This window comes from Dysidea avara, chromosome 13 (genome assembly GCF_963678975.1).
Source record: "Dysidea avara chromosome 13, odDysAvar1.4, whole genome shotgun sequence".
In the NCBI taxonomy this organism is placed as follows: Eukaryota; Metazoa; Porifera; class Demospongiae; order Dictyoceratida; family Dysideidae; genus Dysidea; species Dysidea avara.
This window is the reverse complement of record NC_089284.1, coordinates 18,914,412-18,938,566: the sequence shown is the minus strand read 5'-3', so window position 1 is coordinate 18,938,566 and position 24,155 is coordinate 18,914,412. Positions and strand designations below refer to the sequence as shown.

At 38.6% G+C, this 24,155-nt stretch overlaps 1 protein-coding gene and 1 long non-coding RNA gene across 7 annotated transcripts in view; one reads left to right on the top strand and one right to left on the bottom strand.

Moving 5' to 3' along the window:
- Positions 1-24,116, top strand: part of LOC136243227 (M protein, serotype 49-like) — a 47,095-nt gene extending 22,979 nt beyond the window's left edge. Inside the window, exons 3-12 of one of the 6 annotated variants that reach the window (XM_066034744.1) lie at positions 24-104; positions 2,626-2,673; positions 5,430-5,484; positions 5,528-5,617; positions 23,391-23,451; positions 23,497-23,563; positions 23,645-23,728; positions 23,778-23,814; positions 23,860-23,928; positions 23,973-24,116. In XM_066034744.1, coding sequence (XP_065890816.1) covers positions 24-104; positions 2,626-2,673; positions 5,430-5,484; positions 5,528-5,617; positions 23,391-23,451; positions 23,497-23,563; positions 23,645-23,728; positions 23,778-23,814; positions 23,860-23,928; positions 23,973-24,018 — 638 coding nt within the window. In that variant the 3' untranslated portion in view covers positions 24,019-24,116. Of the gene's footprint in view, positions 1-23; positions 105-2,625; positions 2,674-5,429; positions 5,485-5,527; positions 5,618-23,387; positions 23,452-23,496; positions 23,564-23,644; positions 23,729-23,777; positions 23,815-23,859; positions 23,929-23,972 lie in introns of all 6 variants that reach the window. The other 5 variants (XM_066034745.1, XM_066034743.1, XM_066034742.1 and 2 more) reach the window with 5 other exon arrangements.
- LOC136243233 (uncharacterized) lies at positions 8,663-11,577 on the bottom strand. Its single transcript, XR_010694798.1, has 6 exons — positions 11,457-11,577; positions 11,262-11,409; positions 10,977-11,087; positions 10,811-10,923; positions 10,037-10,122; positions 8,663-8,777 (listed from the first exon to the last, which is right to left on the bottom strand). It is a non-coding gene; the product is annotated as an uncharacterized lncRNA (long non-coding RNA).
- Positions 24,117-24,155: the final 39 nt, after the last annotated feature.

Sequence of the window (24,155 nt, the reverse complement as noted above, 5' to 3'; positions counted from 1 at the left end):
TGTTTGTAGCAATATTCCACTAGGGTCAAGAAGTGAACCAAAGTCACCAGACGACCTTCATGTGATCAAGCACGTGGGCGGCTGGGGACGAGACTACATTCTATGTATGTTCCTCAAAAATTGTGCATTCTATTAGAGTATTACAGAAGTAAATCATGCAATACAATACATTTATAAGTCTGTCTTCAATAATCATCCTTGTGTCTGTAGAAAAGAGAAATGTGAGTAAAACAAACCCCAAAGGTAGGATGGTTTTGGGGCCTTACAAAGTACAAGAAATCCACACAAGAACAGCCAAGTTGTGAAAAATGGTTCAGCATTAAAAAGTCTTGGTTTCAACCTTAAGCTTTTTAAGGCTGCACCATTTTTTCACAGTGACAAATCCCTTTCTTCAACAAGTCAATATACACTAGACACTGGGAGTTTGTAAAATATGGAATACCGGAATTGCGGAATAAGCTCAACTTATCTTTTGCAGATTGTACAAATAGTTATATACTGTACTCTATCATACACTGTCGTAGTGTATAGTAGGGGCCACAAAGGAGTAGGCGTGGCCCACGAAATAATATCACCCAAAAACAGCCTCAATTTCCCCTAACAGCGATCAGGCAGTATTGGTTAGGTGAAACTAAGCCCAAAAAAGCTTTCAGATTGACCCGAAACGCTTTCAACAAGTTGCTACGGAATTTTAAAAATTATTTATTTAACGGAATTTTCTACTGACTAAGTAAGTAAGTAACTGACTGATGCCTTCAGACAAGCATAACTCGATAACGGCTAAGGGTACGGGCTTGATTTTTTCACTGTTTGACATTGCTTTTGCCCGACAGGTGCCTTTTGGCATACCGCAGTACGTACAATGCATTCTTCATGGGCTTACCAGTGTCCTCCTTTGTGTCCCATTCATCTTTGCTGACAGCAAAAAGTGTCAATTTGGCGATAGCACGTGATGGCTTCCCTTCGTAACATAAGTTGTCCATATTTGTCATAGTGGCTATTTTGTTAGCAGAGGTGCTTTTCAAACAGTTCTTGATTCATACTGCTGTGTAACGGGTTGAACATAGCCAACAACGAAGTGTAATGGATACTTCACTTTTCAGACGATAATTGGGGCACACACCATTTCAAATGCAGTTGCGTGCATTCACCAGTCATAATTATTATTTACAAAAAAAAGTTAACAAACAAGTACACAGGAATTTTCAACTAGAGTAGGGACCATAGCACATCAATAAAAAGTACTGAAACAAGCTGGAGTAGTGCACGATATTAATTCACAGTAAAACAATAAGAAGTGTTATATCCCTACTGTGCTCAAGATACGATGGAAATGCACAGTAGGGATATAACACTTCTTATTGTTTTACTGTGAATTAATAGACACTATCCAAAACCACGCCCACTTTTTTGGACGCCATTTTGAATGGGGCCAATTTCAATAATCACTAACTGCACTGCATGAAATTCAGCGATGAAGAAAGCTCGAACTAAGTGGTATTGTCAAACAATAGTCCATGAAAGCTTTTAATGCTGCAAATTCTTTGTTCTGGCTAAAGGCAGGTGATGAACAAGGCAAAGCGCTGACGACACTAATTCCCTTGTTTACCTGTACAAGGAGCGCCTGGATGGTCAGCCGCTACTACGGTTACTATCACAAATATTTTACCGCAGTAATGGATACTAAAATACTATCTATTTGCTTCGCAGTGCTTCCTGTGTGGGCCAACAAGGCAATTTGAGCTGTCAATGCTTCGCGCCTTGTTCAACCCTGATAACCACCTGCCCCTAACCAATTTACAACCTCGAAGACTTCCACGGCCAATTGTTCGACAATTCCCCCCAGTTCGAGCTTTATTCATCATAGGATTTCAATGTAGCGCAATCGTAATAATTGATACTGGCCCCATTCAAAATGGCGGAAAGCTGTTGCTATGACAATTACGTAGTTTTGGATTGTGTCTATATTGTGCACTACTCCAGCTTGTTTCAGTACTTTTTATCGATGTGTTATGGTCCCTACTCTAGTTGAAAATTCCAAACTTTTCTGTGTGTACTCTATAGTAATAATACTTTATTTACCTTGTAACAGCTCTGCATGGCACACCACGGTGATGGATAAACAGCAGCTTGGCGAGCATTAAATAGGACGAGCACACAACCAATCATCCTAGAGCAATCTACCTTTGCTAAAACTTACTTACCTACACTCTTGATTAAACCTGAAGAGTTTTGAATCCATTTAAAGACAAACACAACCACTGGACTACACTAACTCAATAGTGTGATTCTAATAAATTTGGTTGGATGCAGCTAGTTTGACCTAAGAATAGAACTAGGTCTTAGTGTTTTGTAGCAATATCAACTAAGGAGCAAGTTTAACGAAAGTAGATTGTTCTAGGAGGATAGGTTGTGTGCTCATCGTATTTGATGCTCGCCCAGTTGCTGTTTATCCATCGCCGTGGCATACCATGCAGAGCTAGCTGTTACAAGGTAAAAATTTTGCTTATTCCGCAATTCCGTTATTCCGTATTCCACGTTTTACAAACTCCCCTAGACACTACACACTGTGTTATTGTTTGTGTCAATATGCACTAGACACTACGCAATGTGTTATTGTTTCAGTGAATGCCAGTTTTTCTTCAGTGAGGAATACAAGGAACAAAATGAATGGTTAGTAGAAGTCTGTACTAGTACTAGTAAACTGTAGCTATTTAAGTAGTGTATGACTACCTGTGTAGTGTGGTGTGTGACTACCTGTGTAGTGTGTGACTACTTGTGTAATGTGGTGTGTGACTACCTGTGTAGTGTGTGACTACTTGTGTGATGTGGTGTGTGACTACCTGTGTGATGTGGTGTGTGACTACCTGTGTGATGTGGTGTGTGATTACCTGTGTAGTGTGTGACTACCTATGTGATGTGGTGTGTGACTACTTGTGTGATGTGGTGTGTGACTACCTGTGTAGTGTGTGACTACTTGTGTAATGTGGTGTGTGACTACCTGTGTGATGTGGTGTGTGACTACTTGTGTGATGTGGTGTGTGACTACCTGTGTAGTGTGTGACTACCTGTGTGATGTGGTGTGTGACTACTTGTGTGATGTGGTGTGTGACTACCTGTGTGATGTGGTGTGTGACTACCTGTGTGATGTGGTGTGTGACTACTTGTGTAATGTGGTGTGTGACTACCTGTGTGATGTGGTGTGTGACTACCTGTGTGATGTGGTGTGTGACTACTTGTGTGATGTGGTGTGTGACTACCTGTGTGATGTGGTGTGACTACCTGTGTGATGTGGTGTGTGACTACTTGTGTGATGTGGTGTGTGACTACCTGTGTAATGTAGTGTGTGACTACTTGTGTGATGTGGTGTGTGACTACCTGTGTAGTGTGTGACTACTTGTGTAATGTGGTGTGTGACTACCTGTGTGATGTGGTGTGACTACCTGTGTGATGTGGTGTGTGACTACTTGTGTGATGTAGTGTGTGACTACCTGTGTGATGTGGTGTGTGACTACCTGTGTGATGTGGTGTGTGACTACTTGTGTGATGTGGTGTGTGACTACCTGTGTAATGTTGTGTGTGACTACCTGTGTAATGTTGTATGTGACTACTTGTGTGATGTTGCGTGTGACTACTTGTGTGATGTGGTGTGTGACTACCTGTGTGATGTGGCATGTGACTACTTGTGTGATGTGGTGTGTGACTACCTGTGTAATGTGGTGTGTGACTACCTGTGTAATGTTGTGTGTGACTACTTGTGTAGTGTGGTGTGTGACTACCTGTGTAATGTTGTGTGTGACTACCTTTGTAATGTGGTGTGTGACTACCTGTGTAATGTGGTGTGTGACTACCTGTGTAATGTGGTGTGTGACTACTTGTGTAGTGTTGGGTGTGACTACCTGTGTGATGTTGCGTGTGACTACCTGTGTAATGTTGTGTGTGACTACCTGTGTAATGTTGTGTGTGACTACCTGTGTGATGTGTGTGACTACCTGTGTAATGTGGTATGTGACTACCTGTGTGATGTTGTGTGTGACTACCTGTGTGATGTTGCGTGTGACTACTTGTGTAATGTGGTGTGTTACTACCTGTGTGATGTGTGTGACTACTTGTGTAATGTGGTGTGTTACTACCTGTGTGATGTGTGTGACTACTTGTGTAATGTGGTGTGTGACTACCTGTGTAGTGTTGTGTGTGACTACCTGTGTGATGTTGTGTCTGACTACCTGTATGGTGTGTGACTACCTGTGTAGTATTGTGTGTGACTACCTGTGTAATGTGGTGTGTGACTACCTGTGTAGTGTTGTGTGTGACTACCTGTGTAATGTTGTGTGTGACTACCTGTGTGATGTGTGTGACTACCTGTGTAATGTGGTGTGTGACTACCTGTGTGATGTTGCGTGTGACTACCTGTGTAATGTTGTGTGTGACTACCTGTGTAATGTTGTGTGTGACTACCTGTGTGATGTGTGTGACTACCTGTGTAATGTGGTGTGTGACTACCTGTGTGATGTGTGTGACTACCTGTGTAATGTGGTGTGTGACTACCTGTGTGATGTTGCGTGTGACTACCTGTGTAATGTTGTGTGTGACTACCTGTGTAATGTTGTGTGTGACTACCTGTGTGATGTTGTGTGTGACTACCTGTGTGATGTGGTGTGTGACTACCTGTGTAATGTTGTGTGTGACTACCTGTGTGATGTGGTGTGTGACTACCTGTGTAATGTTGTGTGTGACTACTTGTGTAATGTTGTGTGTGACAACCTGTGTAATGTGGTGTGTGACTACCTGTGTAATGTTGTGTGTGACTACCTGTGTAATGTGGTGTGTGACTACCTGTGTAATGTTGTGTGTGACAACCTGTGTAGTGTTGTGTGTGACTACCAAATAGCGGAAAACTTTGGTGGGAGAAAAGTTTGGCGAATTGATCATTGGCAGAAATTGACGAATAATATTTTGGCGAATGCATAACATTACTTTGCTCACACAATTTTAATCTGACAGCATTGGAGACGAAGCTTTATGATGTCTATGGACGAACTACTACAGTTCAGTGCCTCTCATTCGAATCGACACTCTCTTATGCAAATAGCTAGCTGTAATAAAAACAACATGCACTAGCTCGCTAAGTCCAAGACTGGAACATGCATGGCAAGTGAGGCAAGGCATGTGCATGGGCACTGAGCTGAATCGTTCGAGCTGATGCCTGAGCTATTAGTCTAAAACCATACTATATTCAATGGGAGACTTGTGGAAGACTAACCACTCACCGCTGTAACCAATATTCACTCATGAACAGCATTAGAAAAATGGCGAGTAAAATTTTGGCTAATCCATTCCTACTCGCCAAATTTGCCAAAATTTTCCACTATACAGTACTTGTGTAGTGTGTGATACCTGTGTATATAGTGTCCATTTCTTTCCCTTAGAGATGAAAGAAGTGGCAGAGTGTAAACTAGCCAACAACCAGGAAGTGATTGAGAGGTATGATGTAATCATGATGTCATGACTCAAATCACATGTACAGGTTAACGGCTATGAGAGAAGCTAAAATGTCCACCATAGCTCAACTGATCGACACCACTTCAGAAGAACAAACTAAGCAATCCCAACAAATGTAAGTAACAACAGGTTAGCTCAAGAATTTAATAATTTTTAAAACTCGTTAAATATGAGGGTGGGTCATATTGACCCATAAAATACAAGAGTTCAAGTATTACATACAGCACATAAACCAAATACCCTATGCCCTCATACTAGGCTAGGCACTATTTGAAAGATAAACAAGATAGTGGTTATTACAAGTTGGTGTAACATCAGAGGAGGTTGGTCACGCGTCATAGCTCTATGACACGTAACTACATGTGATTGCACAATAAAACATGGCACCTGAAATTAACACTAGATGAATCAAAAATTGAAAATTTTAAGAGGGAGAATAGGGATTGCTGAAAAAAGCCACGAACAAGAAGGGATTGCTGGGATGGTACTGCAAACCACAAATCCCTATTTTGACTCTCTGTCATAAATCTTTAGTTACATGCTCTGTCATTTTGAAATGAGTCAAAATAGGGATTTGTGGTTTACATTACCACCCCAGCAATCTCTTCTTGTTTCGTGGCTTTTTTCAGCAATCCCTATTCCTATTTTAAAATTTTCAATTTTTTATTCATCTAGTTTAGGCCACATAAACTTTATTAGTTTCTCATCCTCCTGTATTCAAAATAGCAGTGGATTTTATTTTATTTTTCACTAAGTGGATAACTGAATTAGCTAGCTAAGATGACTTGAAATGCAATTTTCTTAGACTGCTCTAGCAAGGTACCAACTATAAAGGTGCTAATTGGCCTCCTTTAGCCACCAGTGGTGTGAAAAATCCTTGATGAGGTAAGAAAAATGGTGATACGGGTGGGGATGAGAAACTAATGATTAAGTTTGTGTGGCCTTATGCACTTTTAATCCAGTCATTTCTTTTATTGATAATGAAGACTGTTGTGAATAGTGTAGTTTCACATTCTGCATAATAATTAGTGTTGCCACAATATATCAATACATGGATAGTATCGATATAACAAGGTGGGATATGATATGATATAGCTAATTGTTATATCGGTGCCACTATATCAGTGCCACTATATCGATGGTTCGCAATATTTTTATTTATTTATTACTGTGTCAACTTCGCAAGCGAAGACTTTACACCGGGGGGGATTTATGCAATTACAATTGATTAATTTGATTCTTAAATTGTTCAATAGAGGTAATTTCTTTGATGTGATTAGGTAAGTTATTCCAGTAGTGGCACCGCTTAGTATAATGATGTGGGGGAGGCCAGACATATGGTATTTGGCATTTAATTAAGTTACGTGTTGATGGTGTGTAGTGTGGTAAACAAACATATATCACGATATAGAACTAACTGTAACATTTACAAGACAAACATATACATACTCTTCATTGTAAGTTTAAATTTAAGTTGGATGTATACCACAAGCAAAAAAGCTACTCTTGTTTATCAACAGTTGAGACAAGTGGTTGGCACTACATAGAAACCTTAAAACCTCCCAGTTTACTTTGGGGCTGGCTCATATCGTGACACAAACCTTGGTGATATATGATATAGAGCTTTTCTATATCATGGCAGTACTAATAATAATACCATCAACTTTCCAGTACACACATGAAACTGATCAAATTGCAAAGTGCATACAGACTGAGAGTCTCCTGATATGAACTAGAATTTACATAAACCACCTTGCAACAAGGTCTTCAGCACAGATTAAGCTTCCTGGCCTATACTGAGTTTAGATTCTATTAGCAACAAGCAGTGCACACCAGAAAACCAACTCTCAGCATGATTTTATCTTGTATGGCTTCTAGTGCGTAATGGCATTTTGGCAAGAAGAAACAGCCCAGTTTGGGCTGTTCTCATCTGAAAACGAAATCAAAAATAGGTCATGGACATGCACAATGATCCATTCAGCAAGCCTTGCTACCTTTATCCCAGGGTTCTCCTTGTAAACTTCGCTATGCCTGTGAAAGAATAATATTATGAATAATTATACGAGTACAGTGGATCCTTGCTTATCCAAACCTCAGTTATCTGAACACCAAATGTGACTGTTCTATTAGAGTATTTTTTCATCAGTGTGCATTTTATGACTGTTCTATTAGAGTAGTTCAACGAAGCTCTGTATATAAATCAATGGGCTTCAATTATCCGAACAAATTCATTTATCTGAACACTTTTGGCTAACTATAAGAACAAAGCTGTTCAGATAACTGAGGATCCACTGTACTAAGAATAATGAAAGCACTTGTGAACTGTTGAAATCCGCACTGACCTGCCAACAAAACCAAACCTTTAGCCATTGCTAGTCTGTTCTTTACTCCATTAGCTTTTGAACAACTCATTACAGGTTTTTGCAATTGAATTCATCCCATTTGCAGTAGAGTTTGTCGCCTTTGCAGTAGAATTCGTCCTGTTTGCAATTGAATTCATCCCGTTTGCAGTTGATTTTGTCACTTTTGCATTAGAATTTGTCACGTTTGCACAAGAATTCGTCATAACTACATTGACTGTAAGAAACCAGCCGCTCATCACAAGGTGAGTCTTTTTCGCCATGGATAATACCACTTGATACACTAGAGAGTAATTGAAGCTGCAAAGCCATTAGCTGCCTGTCAAGTTAATTAGCTTGACCACACCCATAAGTTGCGAATGTTGTTGAAGAAGCTGTAGCAGAAGAATTATGCCTTATAAAGAGTTGTTTACAATAGTTGTACTTCAACAAGATCATGGCGCAGCTGCTACATCTTGTTTTCTTTACTACAGCTGCCAATCTTGTTACAGACGAATTCTTGTGCAAACATGACAAATTCTAATGCAAAAGTGATGAAATCAATTGCAAAAGTGACGAAATCAATTGCAAATGGGATGAATTCTGCTGCAAATGGGACGAATTCTGCTGCAAAGGCGACGAACTCTACTGCAAATGGGATAAAGTCAATTGCAAAGGTGACAAATTCAATTGCAAAAGCTTGTAATAGCAGAAACAATCTTGGAACTTTTAGTATTTTGTGCCACACTACAAGTAATATCATTCTTGTCCGTAGTACTTACACTTTCAAGCTCCATTGCAGCTAACAGTAGTTACTAAAAGTCATGTCAAACAAGTAAGTACAGTTATATAATTGCCAAATCACATACCTGTACAGATTTTCTGTATAAATCTGTGTCACTCTGCTCTTCGTCCATGTTCACCCTTCTCTGTCATCTAATGAAATACATAATATACGTAGTATGACATGTACATAGTGTCTCAGAAAAGCATTTCTTACTGAACTATTTTTAGTTAACTATATTAGATTAACCATCATCTCCCCTGACTAACAAGCAGAGGAATGCTTGTCTTATAATCCACAACTTTTGTACATGTTAGTGTTCCATCAAGGTATACATAATCTGCACACTGTAACAGGTGATGTTACCAGTTCCTTGACTCATGTCTACAAACTGGTGACTATAACAAGTGTCCTAAACCTCAAAGTCACTTTTCATATGTTAACTATTGACCAGGTTTAACTCACATTCAACCCAGGTTAACGCATTTACATGTATATGGGCTTTTTAAAATGGCTTTTGAGTGTCCATGTGTAAATAGTGTGAATAGCCAACTGTAGTCATTTACTGTTTCATATTGGACTTGACTGTACCTGTCTAATTTTTTAGAAAGAAGCCCACAATGTGGTTAGTAAGTACAAATCTTTGAAAGAGGTTCTAAAAAGTAAGTGTTTAACACCTTAGGCATTTTTGCTAACAAAGAGGAATTTGATATGTAACATTTGTGTGTATTGCTTATACAACTGTTCCTGTTCTTGCTCATGAAAACAACAACATGCATGCTATATAGTAAGTAGACTGACATAATATAAGTTGGCATGAAACCTCAATTATCCTTTAGATAGTTTGCTATCTTGTTGACAAGAATGAGAATACGGACACTTGGATGGAAAGCATTGTCTCTTTATGTAAGAATTTCCTCAGAATTACTGCACACAGACATATTGTCCCGTTTTCCCCAGTAAGGTTTTTGTAAATTGAACAACACAAGGTGTAAACATATTTTGTTTGCGTTTACTTCTAAGGATAACACAGCTGTACAACATTGCTCATTACACTTCTTCTCTTCGTAATCATTGTGTACCAAGTCTCAATAAAAACATTTGAGGAACTTGAAGTCCTGCAGACTACATCTGCTGTTGGAGACAAGAGCAGTTGATCATAGCTCTGCCCCTATGAAGTTAGTACAAGACTCCCATTAATGTGTGTTTCTCCAGTAATACAGTTTGTAAATTGGAGTAGTGTAAGCAAAGTTTCTTGCTAATAATACAGTACCTAAATACTTGCAGGCATCAAATCTGGGACCATGCCAATATTCAATTACTTGGCTGTGTTGCTATGCACGTATACACATACACTACAGTACACATACACTAAACACACACACGTGCGTACTACACACACAAGTAGTACCTAAAGATTTAGCTTCAGCAATTTCTAATAGCTTGATAATCCAGATTCACCAAGGTAATAGCTAAGGCTCAACCGACTCTTGCTGTCTATATTAAAGGTGGACCAATATCGATACCGGTATCGGATAGGTATTGGTAATACAAGGTACAGATACCACAGTAGACACTCACCACTGTTATTAAACCATCTCTAGCTAAGTTTTCAGTAGCTAATAACTTAGTTGAGCTAACAAAGTAGCGAAACAAAGCCTTTGTTACTCTTTTCCAAGTATAGCTGCAATTGCTCCGTGTGTATTCTAATATATTAGAGCACATGATTCCTTTGTAATTAAATGGTAGTGCAGTTGTTCTTCAAGAAATAAGTTTTGACTACTTGGCTTGCTTTTTCATGGAAAAGTTTGGTTGAAAAGCTGTAACAAACACTGTACAATTATCGGCCGCCCACATGATTAATTGCTTTATCAATAAGCATACAAGAAAACTACCTCAAATCAAGAAATTAGTAATCCACCATGATGTTTATCATGTTTAGTTGTTACACAATGAATATTTTAAAACTTGAGATCAATCAATTTTAATAGCTAGCTATGTATCACAACAATAACATTTCTATAATAAACTTGTCTAAGCTTCAATTATAGTATTGGTATTGGTATCGGCAAATAATTTCAGTGCAAATACTCGTATCGGAAATATTGGTAAAAAGTGGTATCGGTCCATCTCTAGTCTATATACAGATTAAAATGTACGTAGCACCATATACAAATATGCTTACTCATTGTATTTGAAACAGCTGTTTAGTCGTAGCTTTAGAAGGTTCATAATCAAATTCCTTCACTACCTCCTGTTGATCCTGCACCTTTTCTTTCATTGTATCTTCTCCATTCCCTTTTTGAGATTATACTGGTATGTACATTTTATATAGCAAATCAATAACCCACATCTTATTCCATAGTTGATCCATCTGTCATCTTCATTACGAGGTATATAAAAGCGATATCTTGTATATAATTCTGCTGCAGCTTTTCTATTTGTGACCCTCACTGCTATATCTGTAAACAGAACACTATAGCTACTGTATGTCCAATACTTTCAAACATATGTAATTTATCATAAAATCACAATCTAATCATAATCCATAATCAAATAGTAATCTACACTGATATGAAGGTGTGCATGCCTTTATTTAAATTCATATCAATTGATCAATTTCCTAGCCTACTTACCAGTATGCTTTTATCAATGGTGTACTTTGCACCTAGCCAGTATCTTTCACGTGTCACTGCCATTACACTGTCTCACAATTGTAGTATGCCTCTCCGTCTTAGTGTGCCTTGCTATAGTGTAGAGTTTGGCTTACCATATCAATAGCAGCTGAATGCAAAAGAATGCCAAATGCTCATTAAAACAACTACACTCACCTTTTTCACTGATCGGATTTAGAAGGGATGTAACCTTAGCCTCCATTACTGAACGGGAAATGCACGACTGGCATTGTGACGTTGCACAGTCATTGTACTATAAAGAAAGCTGATGAGATAAGCATGTGATATGCACGCTGGTAGACGTGGGATAAGCATGTGATTACATTTGCAAACTGAATCACTTTACAAGCAAAGTACTCCTACAGTGCTGGTAGTGGTTTCACTTGAAATCACAACAATGTACCAATGTATGACTTCAGTATTATGTGTCACGGTGTATGGAATTACAAATATCCATCAAAGTATTTAAGTGTGTTTCAGCTACTAAGTGATGCAGTTTAGCTAGCACTGAGGAAACCTACAATCCACCGTGAACATTTGAACACTATAAACTACAATCTTTGCACTACTGGCGCTTAACAAGTGCAAGAGCAAAAAGACTATGACTGCTCATAATACTTGCATGGCATGTAAGACTCACTTAGTGCAATACAAGCATTCATAATAGAGCGGCTGTGCAATTGTATGGGGTAGTTTTCAATGGCGGTTGATGAACTTTCGACTCGTGTGACCACGCCCACCTGTTGGATCGCACAAAAGTACCAATGAATTTCACCTTTGGTAGTAATGTAGCATTCCCGGTGTCAACTGTTGGCTCATCACTCTTGAATCTTCATAAGCCTTAAAAGGGTGCATGGAATTTTACTGAAAATACTACGGTTCCAGGTACACACAGAAACTAAGTCAGATGAAATCCATCTGATGTTTGAGATTCAATAGATTTCTTGATACCAGTTTGGAACTTTGGGAGAGCAGCCAACAAGACTTTCCTTCTCCAAGAGTCATCAGTGAGTACGATGTAATAGCCATGCAAATATTCGTGAAGAATCGTCGTGTGGACGTGGCAATAGCTATTAGTTTGCACCTTTATGGCTAAATAGCGGCTGAACGCTTCAGAATAGCTATTGTTAGACTTTAAACACTTTTTCTCCGGCCCAAGAGCTATTGAATCGTGCGTGTGGCATCTGCATTGCAAGTACAGCAGTGAAGATAGCATTTTACAGACATATATTTTCATCCATGACTCATGCAAACCGTTGAGAAAAAGAAAATGCTGAGCTGAAAAGTTAGAAAATAAGTATCCTTAGCAAGTGAACAATACCAAACATCTGACCAAAAGTATAAATTGCAGAAAAAAGAAACCACCTAACTACAGCAAACTGAGTACAATAGGAGAGTATAATAAGAAAATGCGGTCGAGATTACGTCATAAATAATGGTTATACAACCAAGTACTAAGAATAATACAAAATGCAGTTAAAATTACGTCAAGGCCTAAGGCTTCGCCATGTTGAACAGAGACAATTGTATAATGGGCAGGTGTTTTTGTGAAGGTGATAGAAAGGTATGATGATTCTATGTAACGCCGATCAAAACAGCTAGCACAAGACACCCACTACATAGGTTGTTACTAAAGGATAATGAAGGTACAAAATAATTGTTTGGGTGATGGTGGATGCATATTTCTACCCACCACGTATCAGCCTTTGAACAGACCACGGAACAGCAAAGCTACTACTGCTACGTTGAAATAGTAACTTACAGTCCTAAGTACTTAACTTAATATAATAACTTACTTACTGTCCCAATAGCGAAGTTAGTTGGCTTAACTTAGTACAAAAATGATAACAATATAAATTCCATCCCACAATCGCAAGTTTTCTAACATTGCGTGTTGAAGCATAGTAATGTATTAATGACGTTTTAACGTATGGACAACGTTTTGATGGCTATTAGCCCACGCTATTAAAACCACGATTGATCTTCAGATGCTACTGTATAAAACAAACAGGATGAGTTCTCAGTAGTTTCTTCACCTATTAGATGAGTGTGCCCCAAGTAATATATATCACTTATACCACGGTTGCTTGGGATTTTGCTGACATATACACCCGCAGCCCTCGGGCTTTGGGTGCATATATCAGCAAAACCCCTTGCAGCCATGGTATAACTATTACAAAAAGTTGATAATGTATCCTGTTCCATGATAGATTCCAGATTCTGGAAATCTGAAGTTTCAATTTCTATTGTTTCAAGTAGTGTGTAAATCCAAAGGGGTTACCTGAAACTCTTGGAGGGCTTGGGAATTGTACCAACAGATATGGGGTTTAGAAAACCCGGACCAGACCGGACCAGGTCAACTTCTTCAAGTAAGCCAATTCACACAATAGGTATAAGACAATTCACACAATAGCTAGCTATAACATACACTCTTCACCTTGTAGCCACTCTGCCAAGAAAATAATTAGCTAGCTACGATTAAGATTTAAGATTAGGTACTGGGCAGTCAGCTCAGCTGGTTTGCCCAGGGGGTGAAAACCCCAAATGGCTCAGACTGCAACAGCGATCGCGCACGAAACTTCATCCACGATAAAACAACCTAACTAAGCTATTAAAATACTTTCTACTACATTTCACTACACAATCACTACAAAGCTACAAGCTCTTTCTGCTGTACTCAACTGTTACACACACTAGTGACTGCCCAAATTTTATTAGAATCGTGATATACAAAGTGAAAGGAACTAAGATAGCAGCAAACCTTCAAACTTATGTAAAGGAATGGTCATGGATGACTGGTAGTCCAGTCATTTTACTGTTTAACCTTTAACTAATTGCAACAAAAACAGTTTCAACTGTTTCTGGTACAGGAAAATGTGCTTTACAACATATCAAAAGTCTCGGTGAGTCTCGTGAGGGGAAAGTGCTTTTTTGTGACCTTTTATGGCCATTTTTACTTATTTTCAGTTCTATTTCATCTGTGCATTATCAAAACCACTCAAATTGGGTACAAAATGATTGGTCTTACCATAAGCAACAATTTGATACTTGTTTGGTGTCCATAGCTTAATCTGTTTCAAAGTTATAACCATTTTACCTGTCACTTTAGTTTCGCCCACGCATATAATTGAATTTTGTTTAAAGCAATTTCTTTCTGGATTAATGATACTTTAACCATGGCAGGAGACAAGTTTTCACAACAGAGGGTCATGATGAAACCTTATATGTATTTGTTACCATGGAAACACATAAGTGTGTACTTTTTGTACAGTTATTGTGATAATTATTGTAAGATATCAACAACACTTCAGATGATATGCATTACGGAAGATGTACACAACTGAGTCTAAAGTAGAATGAGTGCAATACAAATATAGTTACTCATATCTTCATCATTATCATCATCATCATCATTGCTTTTGATTACTTCTGAATTAGTACATCCCGACTCTCTGTATTTGCCACAAGCAACAGAAAACGTTTTGCTTACTTATTAATTTATTTTTACTGGGCAGACAACAATTGCCGATGCACCCAGGGAGTGATGAACACTAAAGACATCACATTTACACAAAACATACAGCAAACGATTAGATAGACAATAAGCAATTGGTAAATGTATCTACGTATGTTTTCTGATTCTATGAGACAGCTACTGGTAACCTGTTCCAATCTTTGATTGTTCTCAAAAATAAAGTTTTGGTAATAACTGGACCGTACTGGGTTGGAAAAATTGGTGAGTGTGGTGGTGTCTGGTGGTGTCTGGTGGTGTCTGGTGGATTACTGATTTGACAAGAAATTTGGTTGAACAGATAATCCTGATAAGTTGTTGATCCCTTCATAAAATGTTTGCAGTTGATCAATTTTTTGTCTAGATTCGTGTGACGGCCAATCTAAATCTCTAGTAATTAACACTGGTAAGTCTATTAGATAGTACACTCAGCCTGACAGTCACATCTGGTTATGCTATCATGCCAGTCTGGAGTCTCAGTCTACTTTTTCTTCCAATAAATGTGCAAAAAAGCTGAACATCAAGGCTATAAATGAGTAATTGGGTCCTTTCTCTGCATGCATTCCCTGGCTGTGATACTACCTCACACCTGTATGGTATCGTAAAGTGCACATATCCATCAAGTCATTTGAGAACAAGCCAAACCTGTAATGTTAAAGAGTCAGCTACCCCTGAAGAAATTTCCGTTGCAGAACAAACATTAGATATTTTGTACAATTTGACACCTGGTGAGTCACTAAAATTCTGTGCCACAAACATATCAACAAAAATTTGCCACAAACGCATCTTTTACCCATCCATACAAAATGCTAAGTTTATTTTCAAATATTTGAGTGAAGAGGTAGCTGTGGCAAAATGAACCCCCTACAATGGGCATGAAACTCCATTACTTTCTGATTTGCCACAAGCACCAAGTGAGGCTGACTTTAGCTGGCAGTATGAAGTGCACAACTGCACATGCAAGAAGCACAATGTGAAATGCTCTGTTGCTTATGGGAAGGCCAGGATGTACTAATTCAGAAGTACTTGAAAACAATTCTACTTTAAACTTGCACCAACTCAGTTGTGTACATCTTCTGTAATGCATATCATCTGAAGTATTGTTCATATCTTACAATAATTACAATAACTGTACAAAAGTATGTACTTATGTGTTTCCATGGCAACAAATACATCTAAGGTTTCATCATGACCCTCTGTTGTGAAAATGTGTCTCCTGCCATGGTTAAAGTATCATTAATCCAGAAAGAAATTGCTTTAAACAAAATTCAATTATATGCGTGGGCAGGACTAAAGTGACAGGTAAAATGGTTATAACTTTGAAACAGATTAAGCTATGGACACCAAACAAGTATCAAATTGTTGCTTATGGTAAGACCAATCATTTTATACCCAATTTGAGTGGTTTTGATTAGAGGTGTGCGATGACTAATTTAGACATATCTCGATATTTCCTTTGAGCTTATCTCGATTATCTAACATATCTCGATAAATGAAACAATTATTTATTTTAGTAAACTGCCAATATTGTAACCAGTAATGTGAGCAAATTGCAATTTGAAGACTATAAAAAAGTGAAAAATGTTAGTCTTAACGCTGTTCCCAAGTGGTAGGAGAGTTGAAACCCCCAGGAGGTGCCTACACCATCAGGTATACAAATAATTTACGGAAGTTTACTATTATCTAGATTAATAAACCTATCATCCTTATCTCGATAAGTCTTATGATATCTCGATAATCGAATATATCTAGATAATCGCACACCTCTAGTTTTGATAATGCACAGATGAAATAGAACTGAAAATCACTAAAACTGGCCATAAAAGGTCACAAAAAAGCACTTTCCCCTCACGAGACTCACCGAGACTTTTAATATGTTGTAGAGCACACTTTTCTGTGCCAGAAACAGTTGAAACTGTTTTTGTTGCAATTAGTTAAAGGTTGACCCATTTTTTTGGCTAAAATGACTGGACTATGGCTAAACTAAGAAAGGTAAGCTAGTGCCCATGCAGGGTACCTTTATAGAGATTTCTGGAGTAGTAAGGTTTTCTATTTAAAGCTTACCTTGACATGTAGCAAATACTCCATTACTCATTCATCACTACCAAAATATATTCAGAGGTTTGCTGTTATCTTAGTTCCTTTCACTTTGTATATCACGATTCTAATGAATTTGGGCGGTTATTAGTGTGTGTAACAGTTGAGTACAGCAGAAAGAGCTTGTAGCTTTGTAGCGATTGTGTAGTGAAATGTAGTAGAAAGTATTTTAATAGCTTAGTTAGGTTGTTTTATCATGGATGAAGTTTCGTGCGCGATCAATGTTGCAGTCTGAGCCATCGTAGCTAGCTAATTATGTTCTTGGCAGAGTGGCTACAAGGTGAAGAGTGTATGTTATAGCTAGCTATTGCTTGAATTGTATGTTACAGCTATTGTGTGAATTGGCTTACTTGAAGAAATTGACCTGGTCCGGTCCGGGTTTTCTAAACCCCCCAACAGATCAGTACAAATGTAGTGGTCTCCTTTCCTTAGGAAACATAATTATAAGTTTTGTGAACCAAATGTTAGTTTCCTTTCAAATTATTCATTTTGTTAGCCTTTAGAATATTCGTTTTACTACCCCCTTGACTGTAACTTGACCAATAAAGCACTGTTAACTTTAGCAACAGTTAATTTACATTGAATACTAGCTAACATCCAGGGGGGAAAAACTACACATATTTTTGTAAAATTCATAACTTCAATTCTGTTCATGGAAATATGCTAAAACCAGCTAGTGGAATTATTCATAAGATATCACATTATGGTTAACGAAGTGTATATTTAGCCGGTACCGGTTTGCAAACACTAACAGCTATTGTGCCGGCACTAGTAGGTTGCCCCGAGCATTCAACTTTAGGGCACGCGTCTAGTAGGTTGCCCCGAGCATTCAACTTTAGGGGATGCGAAAAGTAGTTCCTTAGCGTTAGGGGTAGGCTAGGGTTCAGCTTTGGTTTCTTCTTCACTCTTGTTATATATAGAAGTCACTTCAGTCGGATGTTTATAACATAGAAACTAAATAATATGACTAGCTGCAGCACCGGTGGTATAATCGTTACAAACATTGCTTATGAGTACGGATGCCCGGGTTCGAACCCTCGCTTGGACAACTTTTTTTTTTCGCTTTCTTAGGTTTTTTGTACAAGTTTTTTTTTAATGCACGTAACATTCTAAGTATTATACCCTCCACTGCCGGCAAAATAGCCGGAAAAACAGTGTAACCGGTACCGGCTCTATATAACCTGCCTATGGTTAAACAAAGTCATGTGGTCACACCCACTCTGTCAAGAAAAAAAATTAGTACACTAAACTTGCAAGGAGATTGGCCACTCCTTTGCTGAGAAACACCAGCCGCAATCTCATTTATTTTTTAAATAACAAGTATTGTTCAATTAGGGATCATTGGAAAAAGAAGTAGGGAAACAAGGGAGGTCGCCTACACCTGCAGATATACTAGTGGACATTTATTCCCTAATTCAGTCTTGGGTATAGACTGAATTAGGGATTAAATGTTCACTAGTATATCTGCAGGTGTAGGTGATGGCAGTGGAGAAGTGCCTCTGCAATCAATCCAGTCACCATGGAAAATACGGATGATTCCCATTGACAAATGTAGGAAGCCATTGTGCTACCACTAATCAACACCTTGGGTTGTCAGCAAAAAGAAATGGGACACAAAGGAAGACAAAGGTAAATCCATGATGCGTGCATTGTACGTACTACAGCATGCTAAAGGTACCTGTTGGGCTGAAGCAGTGAAAAAATCAAGCCCATAGCTTTAGTTGTTATCAAGTTGTGTTTGTCTGAAGGCATTAGTCAGTCAGTCAGTCAGTCAGTAGAAAATTCCACTAAATAAAAAAATGAAAGTTCCATTGCAACCTATTTGGAGCGTTTCTGGCCATTCTTGGGTGAATCTACCTAACCAATACTGCCGAGGTGCCATGAAGCTATTGTGAGGACTAATACTGCCGAGGTGCCATGAAGCTGTTGTGAGGACCAATACTGCAGAGGTGCCATGAAGCTGTTGTGAGAACCAATGCTGCAGAGGTGCCATGAAGCTGTTGTGAGGACCAAAAATGCTGCAGAGGTGCCATGAAGCTGTTGTGAGGACCAATACTGCCGAGGTGCCATGAAGCTGTTGTGAGGACCAATACTGCCGAGGTGCCATGAAGCTGTTGTGAGGACCAATACTGCCGAGGTGCCATGAAGCTGTTGTGAGGACCAATACTGCCGAGGTGCCATGAAGCTGTTGTGAGGACCAATACTGCCGAGGTGCCATGAAGCTGTTGTGAGGACCAATACTGCCGAGGTAGGGTGTAAAGGATCAATGAGAAAACATTAAAACACATACCATGTTCTTTACAATACATTTACATATAAAATACAAGCAAACAGACATACCGTTCCTCGTGTTGTGTTGTGCTGTGTGGCCACCTTAATTACCTGCTTAATCTTCTTTACCCAGAATGCATCTATGTAGCAATACATTATTGGCAGTGGAAATTATGATTATTCGGCTATGGTGAAGGATGATGTATACAAAATGTAAACCCTCAACTTATTTTTTACATTGTAGGTGTGAGATATCTCTGAAGATGACTCAATCAAGTAATGAGGCTATGCACGACAAGGTGGTGAAGGTCAGCACAGTCAGCATATAATCCCAAACCAAGCCCTGTTTAACTACCATACGACCACCAGTAGCTAAGTGCAGTTCATCAGGAGCTAAGTGCAGTTCATCAGGGGTGTGGTAATGCCACAGTGACATGCAGGAGATACACAATACTGTAGCAGATAGAGTATGCAAGCCAGGTGCCGGAAGCCAGTCAGGTGAGACAGCCAAGCCAGGAAGCCAGGTTAATTGGAAACACACGAAATGTACAATACAAGTAAACAATACAAGCAAACATTAAAACATACACACTCCTCTACCACACTCTTTATGATACAAACATTAAGGTAAGTGCGGTAATTCTGGACAGCGGCTAATTCTGGACACTTAGATTGTTCTCAACAATGGTAGAATCCCTGGGCCTATAATTTGGCATGTCCTATGGCCTATCTACAAACCCAAATCAAAGCAAATCTGTTATTCCACTGCAAAGTTGACACGAATTTGTAGCACAATCATGAGTAATTCTGTTCAAAACTTTGAAAATGTTAATCTAACCAGGCAGCCCAAACTCATATTTTCGATTTTCAAATTATATAAAGATCATACCCTCGGCTAATTACACTAAAGATCATACGAATCCATGCAGCACAGGTGGAGTGGCAGTGGATTTTTCAGCAGCTGCTTGGTTGAAAAATATTCACGAATTACATAAACTTTTTAAAATACGCACTGCTGCTTTCTCTCAAACGGTATGAACTTTGTACTTGGTATAAAAGTTTCAGGTACTTTAGTCTCCATACTTCAAAGAGGATTAATATAACCTGTGGAAGGTGCTACTTGCTTGTTATTCGAAGTGTCCGGAATTAGCTTAGTGCTGTGCGATAATCGTGAATAATCGTGAATAATCGATTATCGTGAAAAGTCATTATCATTATTGCAAAAATTCTCATTATCGCGATAATAGAGTGTAAACTACATGTGGCCAACCTGAATGAGAAAATTTTACAATTCCAGGTATAATTCTAACATGATACTGGTTTCTAGATATCATACGGTACGGTAGTACGGTATATCAGGGATCATGCAGTTTTGGGCTTTCTTTCCCAAAAATATCACCCTAAATCCAGCCTCAAATTCCCTTCATAACAGCTTGACAGTATTGGTTAGGCATAGCCAAGCCCAAAATTCCTTCAGAGTAACCACAAACCCTTCCAACAAGTTTCTACGGAATTTCAAAAATTTTAGCGGAAATTTATTCTGACTAACCAACTAACTAAGTGATGCCTTCGGCCAAACATAACTTGACAATGGATAAGGCTAGGGGCTTGATTTTTTCACTGTTCGATGTTGCTTTGTCCCTAGATGTGCCTTTTCGCCAACCGCAGTACGTACAATGCATGTATCATTGACTTGCCTTTGTCCTCCTTTGTGTTCCAGTTCTTTTTGCTGACAACACAAGGTGTTGATTTGCGATAGTGTGGTATGGCTTCCCTCTGGCTGTGTCATGATTTTGCCCCCATTTTCTGTAGTGACTGGGTTCATTGCAGAGAAGTTTCTTGTGCTGTTCTTTGTTTGTAACGTGCATAGCTACAAACAAAACGTAATGGCCACAGTACGTAATTGATTATTGGGGTGTGCATTCAGACGCAAAATTATTTATGGAATTCCTGGCGTCATTCTTTCTTTTAATGTGTGGTACACGTGGCGGATTCAGTAGTCATAATTGTTTTATTTAAAAAGTTGTGTTATTTAAAAAGTAAACAAGAAGGAAAAATTAGGAATTTTAAGCAGGATTAGGGACAAAAAGCAGGGAAACAATGAAACAGTTAAAAAGTTGTGAAACAAGGAAGGTTGCCTATACCTGCGGATATACTAGTGGACATGTAATCCCTAATTCAGTCATGGGTATAGACTGAAGAGTAAGGATTAGATGTCCACTAGTATATCTGCAGGTATAGGCAACCTCCCTTGTTTCACAACTTCTTAGCTGTTCCCTTATTTCCCTGCTTTTTTGTTGTTTGATCCCTAATCCAGCTTAAAATTCCTAAATTTCCTTCTACTTGTAGCTATAAAACGTAACTACATAATGAGTGACACAGTGATAATTTATTAGAGATAGTATCTAATTAGTATCTACGTGTGTAGTATCAATAACTACTCTAATATAACAGTCACTTAGCTGTAGTGAAAGCCCCTTTTCAAAATTCCTGTGTACACCCTTGCATTATTTTGTAAGAAACTATCAAGTATAATTATATACTAGTTAAAGCACTGCCACAAGTGCAATATAGAAAAAATTAGCACGAGGGTGTGGACAAAAGACTAATACAGCACGAGGCAAAGCTGAGTGCTGTATTCTGCTTGAGACCACACCAAAGTGCTATATTTTTCATATTACACAAGCACAGCAGTGTTTTTACTGCATTCTGGTCATCTTTATATATTCAGAGTAATCATTTTGTAGACTCGAACTGCATCAGTTTTCAGCCATCAGACAATCGGTAAGTGTCTATATAGTACAATTTAGGTCATAAAACAAACAGATAGCATCGTTGTGGCTACTTCTGGCAATTTAAAATGTTGCGCATGTGATCAACAGTGCTGTATTTTCCTTTCAGTACTGTAAAGAAATAATAACACTCTTATTTGTTTGATCTTCGTCCACGCAAGTGCTTTAATTATGTCTATAGAATAGCAAATCTGCTCCCACATCATACAAACAGTAGCCCATAAGTGCCAGAAGGCACAATGGCGCTTATGGGCTCTAGCTATAGTTTCAGGTAATTCCCTTCGGACTATTTCAGCTCCACATGGAGATCTCAGATCAAGCAATAATTTCTCAGTGTGGTTGAGTGATAGTAGTACAAAATGCCTTTATAAAGTGGTGTCTATACTACACAGGTGTCCTCTTTTCCAAGTCTCCTGATTAGCAGTAGGTCTCAAACATGGTATGTCTCAATGCATGGCTTAGGTGTCATTTGAAGGGTCCCCTTCACCTTTCCATTGACTGCCAGTGCTATTCAAAGGGTTGTTTTATCAATAGTTTTAAGTACAGCTCATTTACAGGTTTACTAAATCACTTAGTCACCTACTAATGTTCATTTAGTAACCCGCCCTCAAGCAATTTTGTACATGATCATTATAACACGAAGGCACACTGCAGTGCTTGATAATACTGTAATAGTCTTCTTCTCCGTGTTCCACAAATAATTCTGGACAAATAGTAGACTAAACCGGCATATGTACTGTAGCTCTAGCCGTTACTTTGGTTACTGGTCGAATAATTTTGTTGGTGCTGTAAAGACTTCAGGAAGAAACCATTCCATCATTCTGCATTGCTCTTTCACCCCACTCTCATGCTCTGGCTATAAAGGTACGTACTTTAAACCACAAGTTAGACACCGTGACCAACAGGAACTAAACGATTTAGTAACCACTCTGGCCCTTAGTAGCACCCTTGTTGTGCTTGGGACGCTACAGCCTCGGGCCATCAGAGTTACTAAATCGCTTAGTTCCCTTGGTCTTGGTGTCTAACTAGTATTTGTCTCACCCTTGAATACCATGAACAGTACATTCTCCTCCTGAACAATGATACCGATCCAATATCAGTCTTATCAGTATCAATATATGCTGTGGCATGTAAATTAATCATGTTGTTATGCCTTCCATGGGTGAAAAAAGGTCTTATAAATTTTTAATGTAAGTATATAGCAGACATAACTCCCCAAATAATACCAGCAAAGCCATCAGCCGTGGCACAAGTTGAATAAATACAGTAATTGTATTACTAGCTTGTTCACCCGTGACGAAAAGAGGGCTGTTCATACCAGTACATTATTGTGCTACACACATGTTGGGTGAATAAGGTACATGTCACATGCTACACACATGTTGGGTGAATAAGGTATGTCACATATTGTTACAGTAGAACAGTGGAGGACAAGCTAGACTTGTTGGCTAGTCACTTCAGACACGCTAAGACCTACTATGTAAGTCATTCACTCTGTTAGGCATACTAACTACCTCTAACATAGGCCGACCATTCCTTGAACACACAAGTTGATACTCTGACATGTAAAGCAAATGAACTTCAACAGCAAGGTAATTGTCCCAGTGACTAACATTGAAGTGTGTGTCTTACATTATGTGGGGTGGGGCTTATATTACATTGTTACCTTGTAGCAGTTACAGAAGAAGCTACAGTAACTCAGTTGACAGAAACCGTACAGGCATTGCACATTACAGATGTTGAAGAATCATTTGGTGGTATTGTTAATATCCAGCTTCACTGTATGACATCATACTAGTATAATAGGTGATACTACAAGTCACCTTGATAAAGAGATTATTCTGTGAGTGGACGCAATTATTCTGTGAGTATAACCAAATGTTGTTAGGCAAATGCTTGAAGATGAAAGAGACCAACTCAACAATGAACTACAGCAATTGTTCAAGGAGAACGACAGGTCAGTTACTATCACCTATTACATCATTTTACATCACACAATAGACTAATGGCAGAACAACAACACGGCAGCAACACAGTGGATGAATAGAGCACATAACTGTCTACTACATGTCCTCACTATACATGAGTTATATTATGATGACTATAATTATATCTTATACATGATAATGATATTCATCACCTACACCTTTGTGTAGTGTCATTATATACCTATACCTTTCTGTG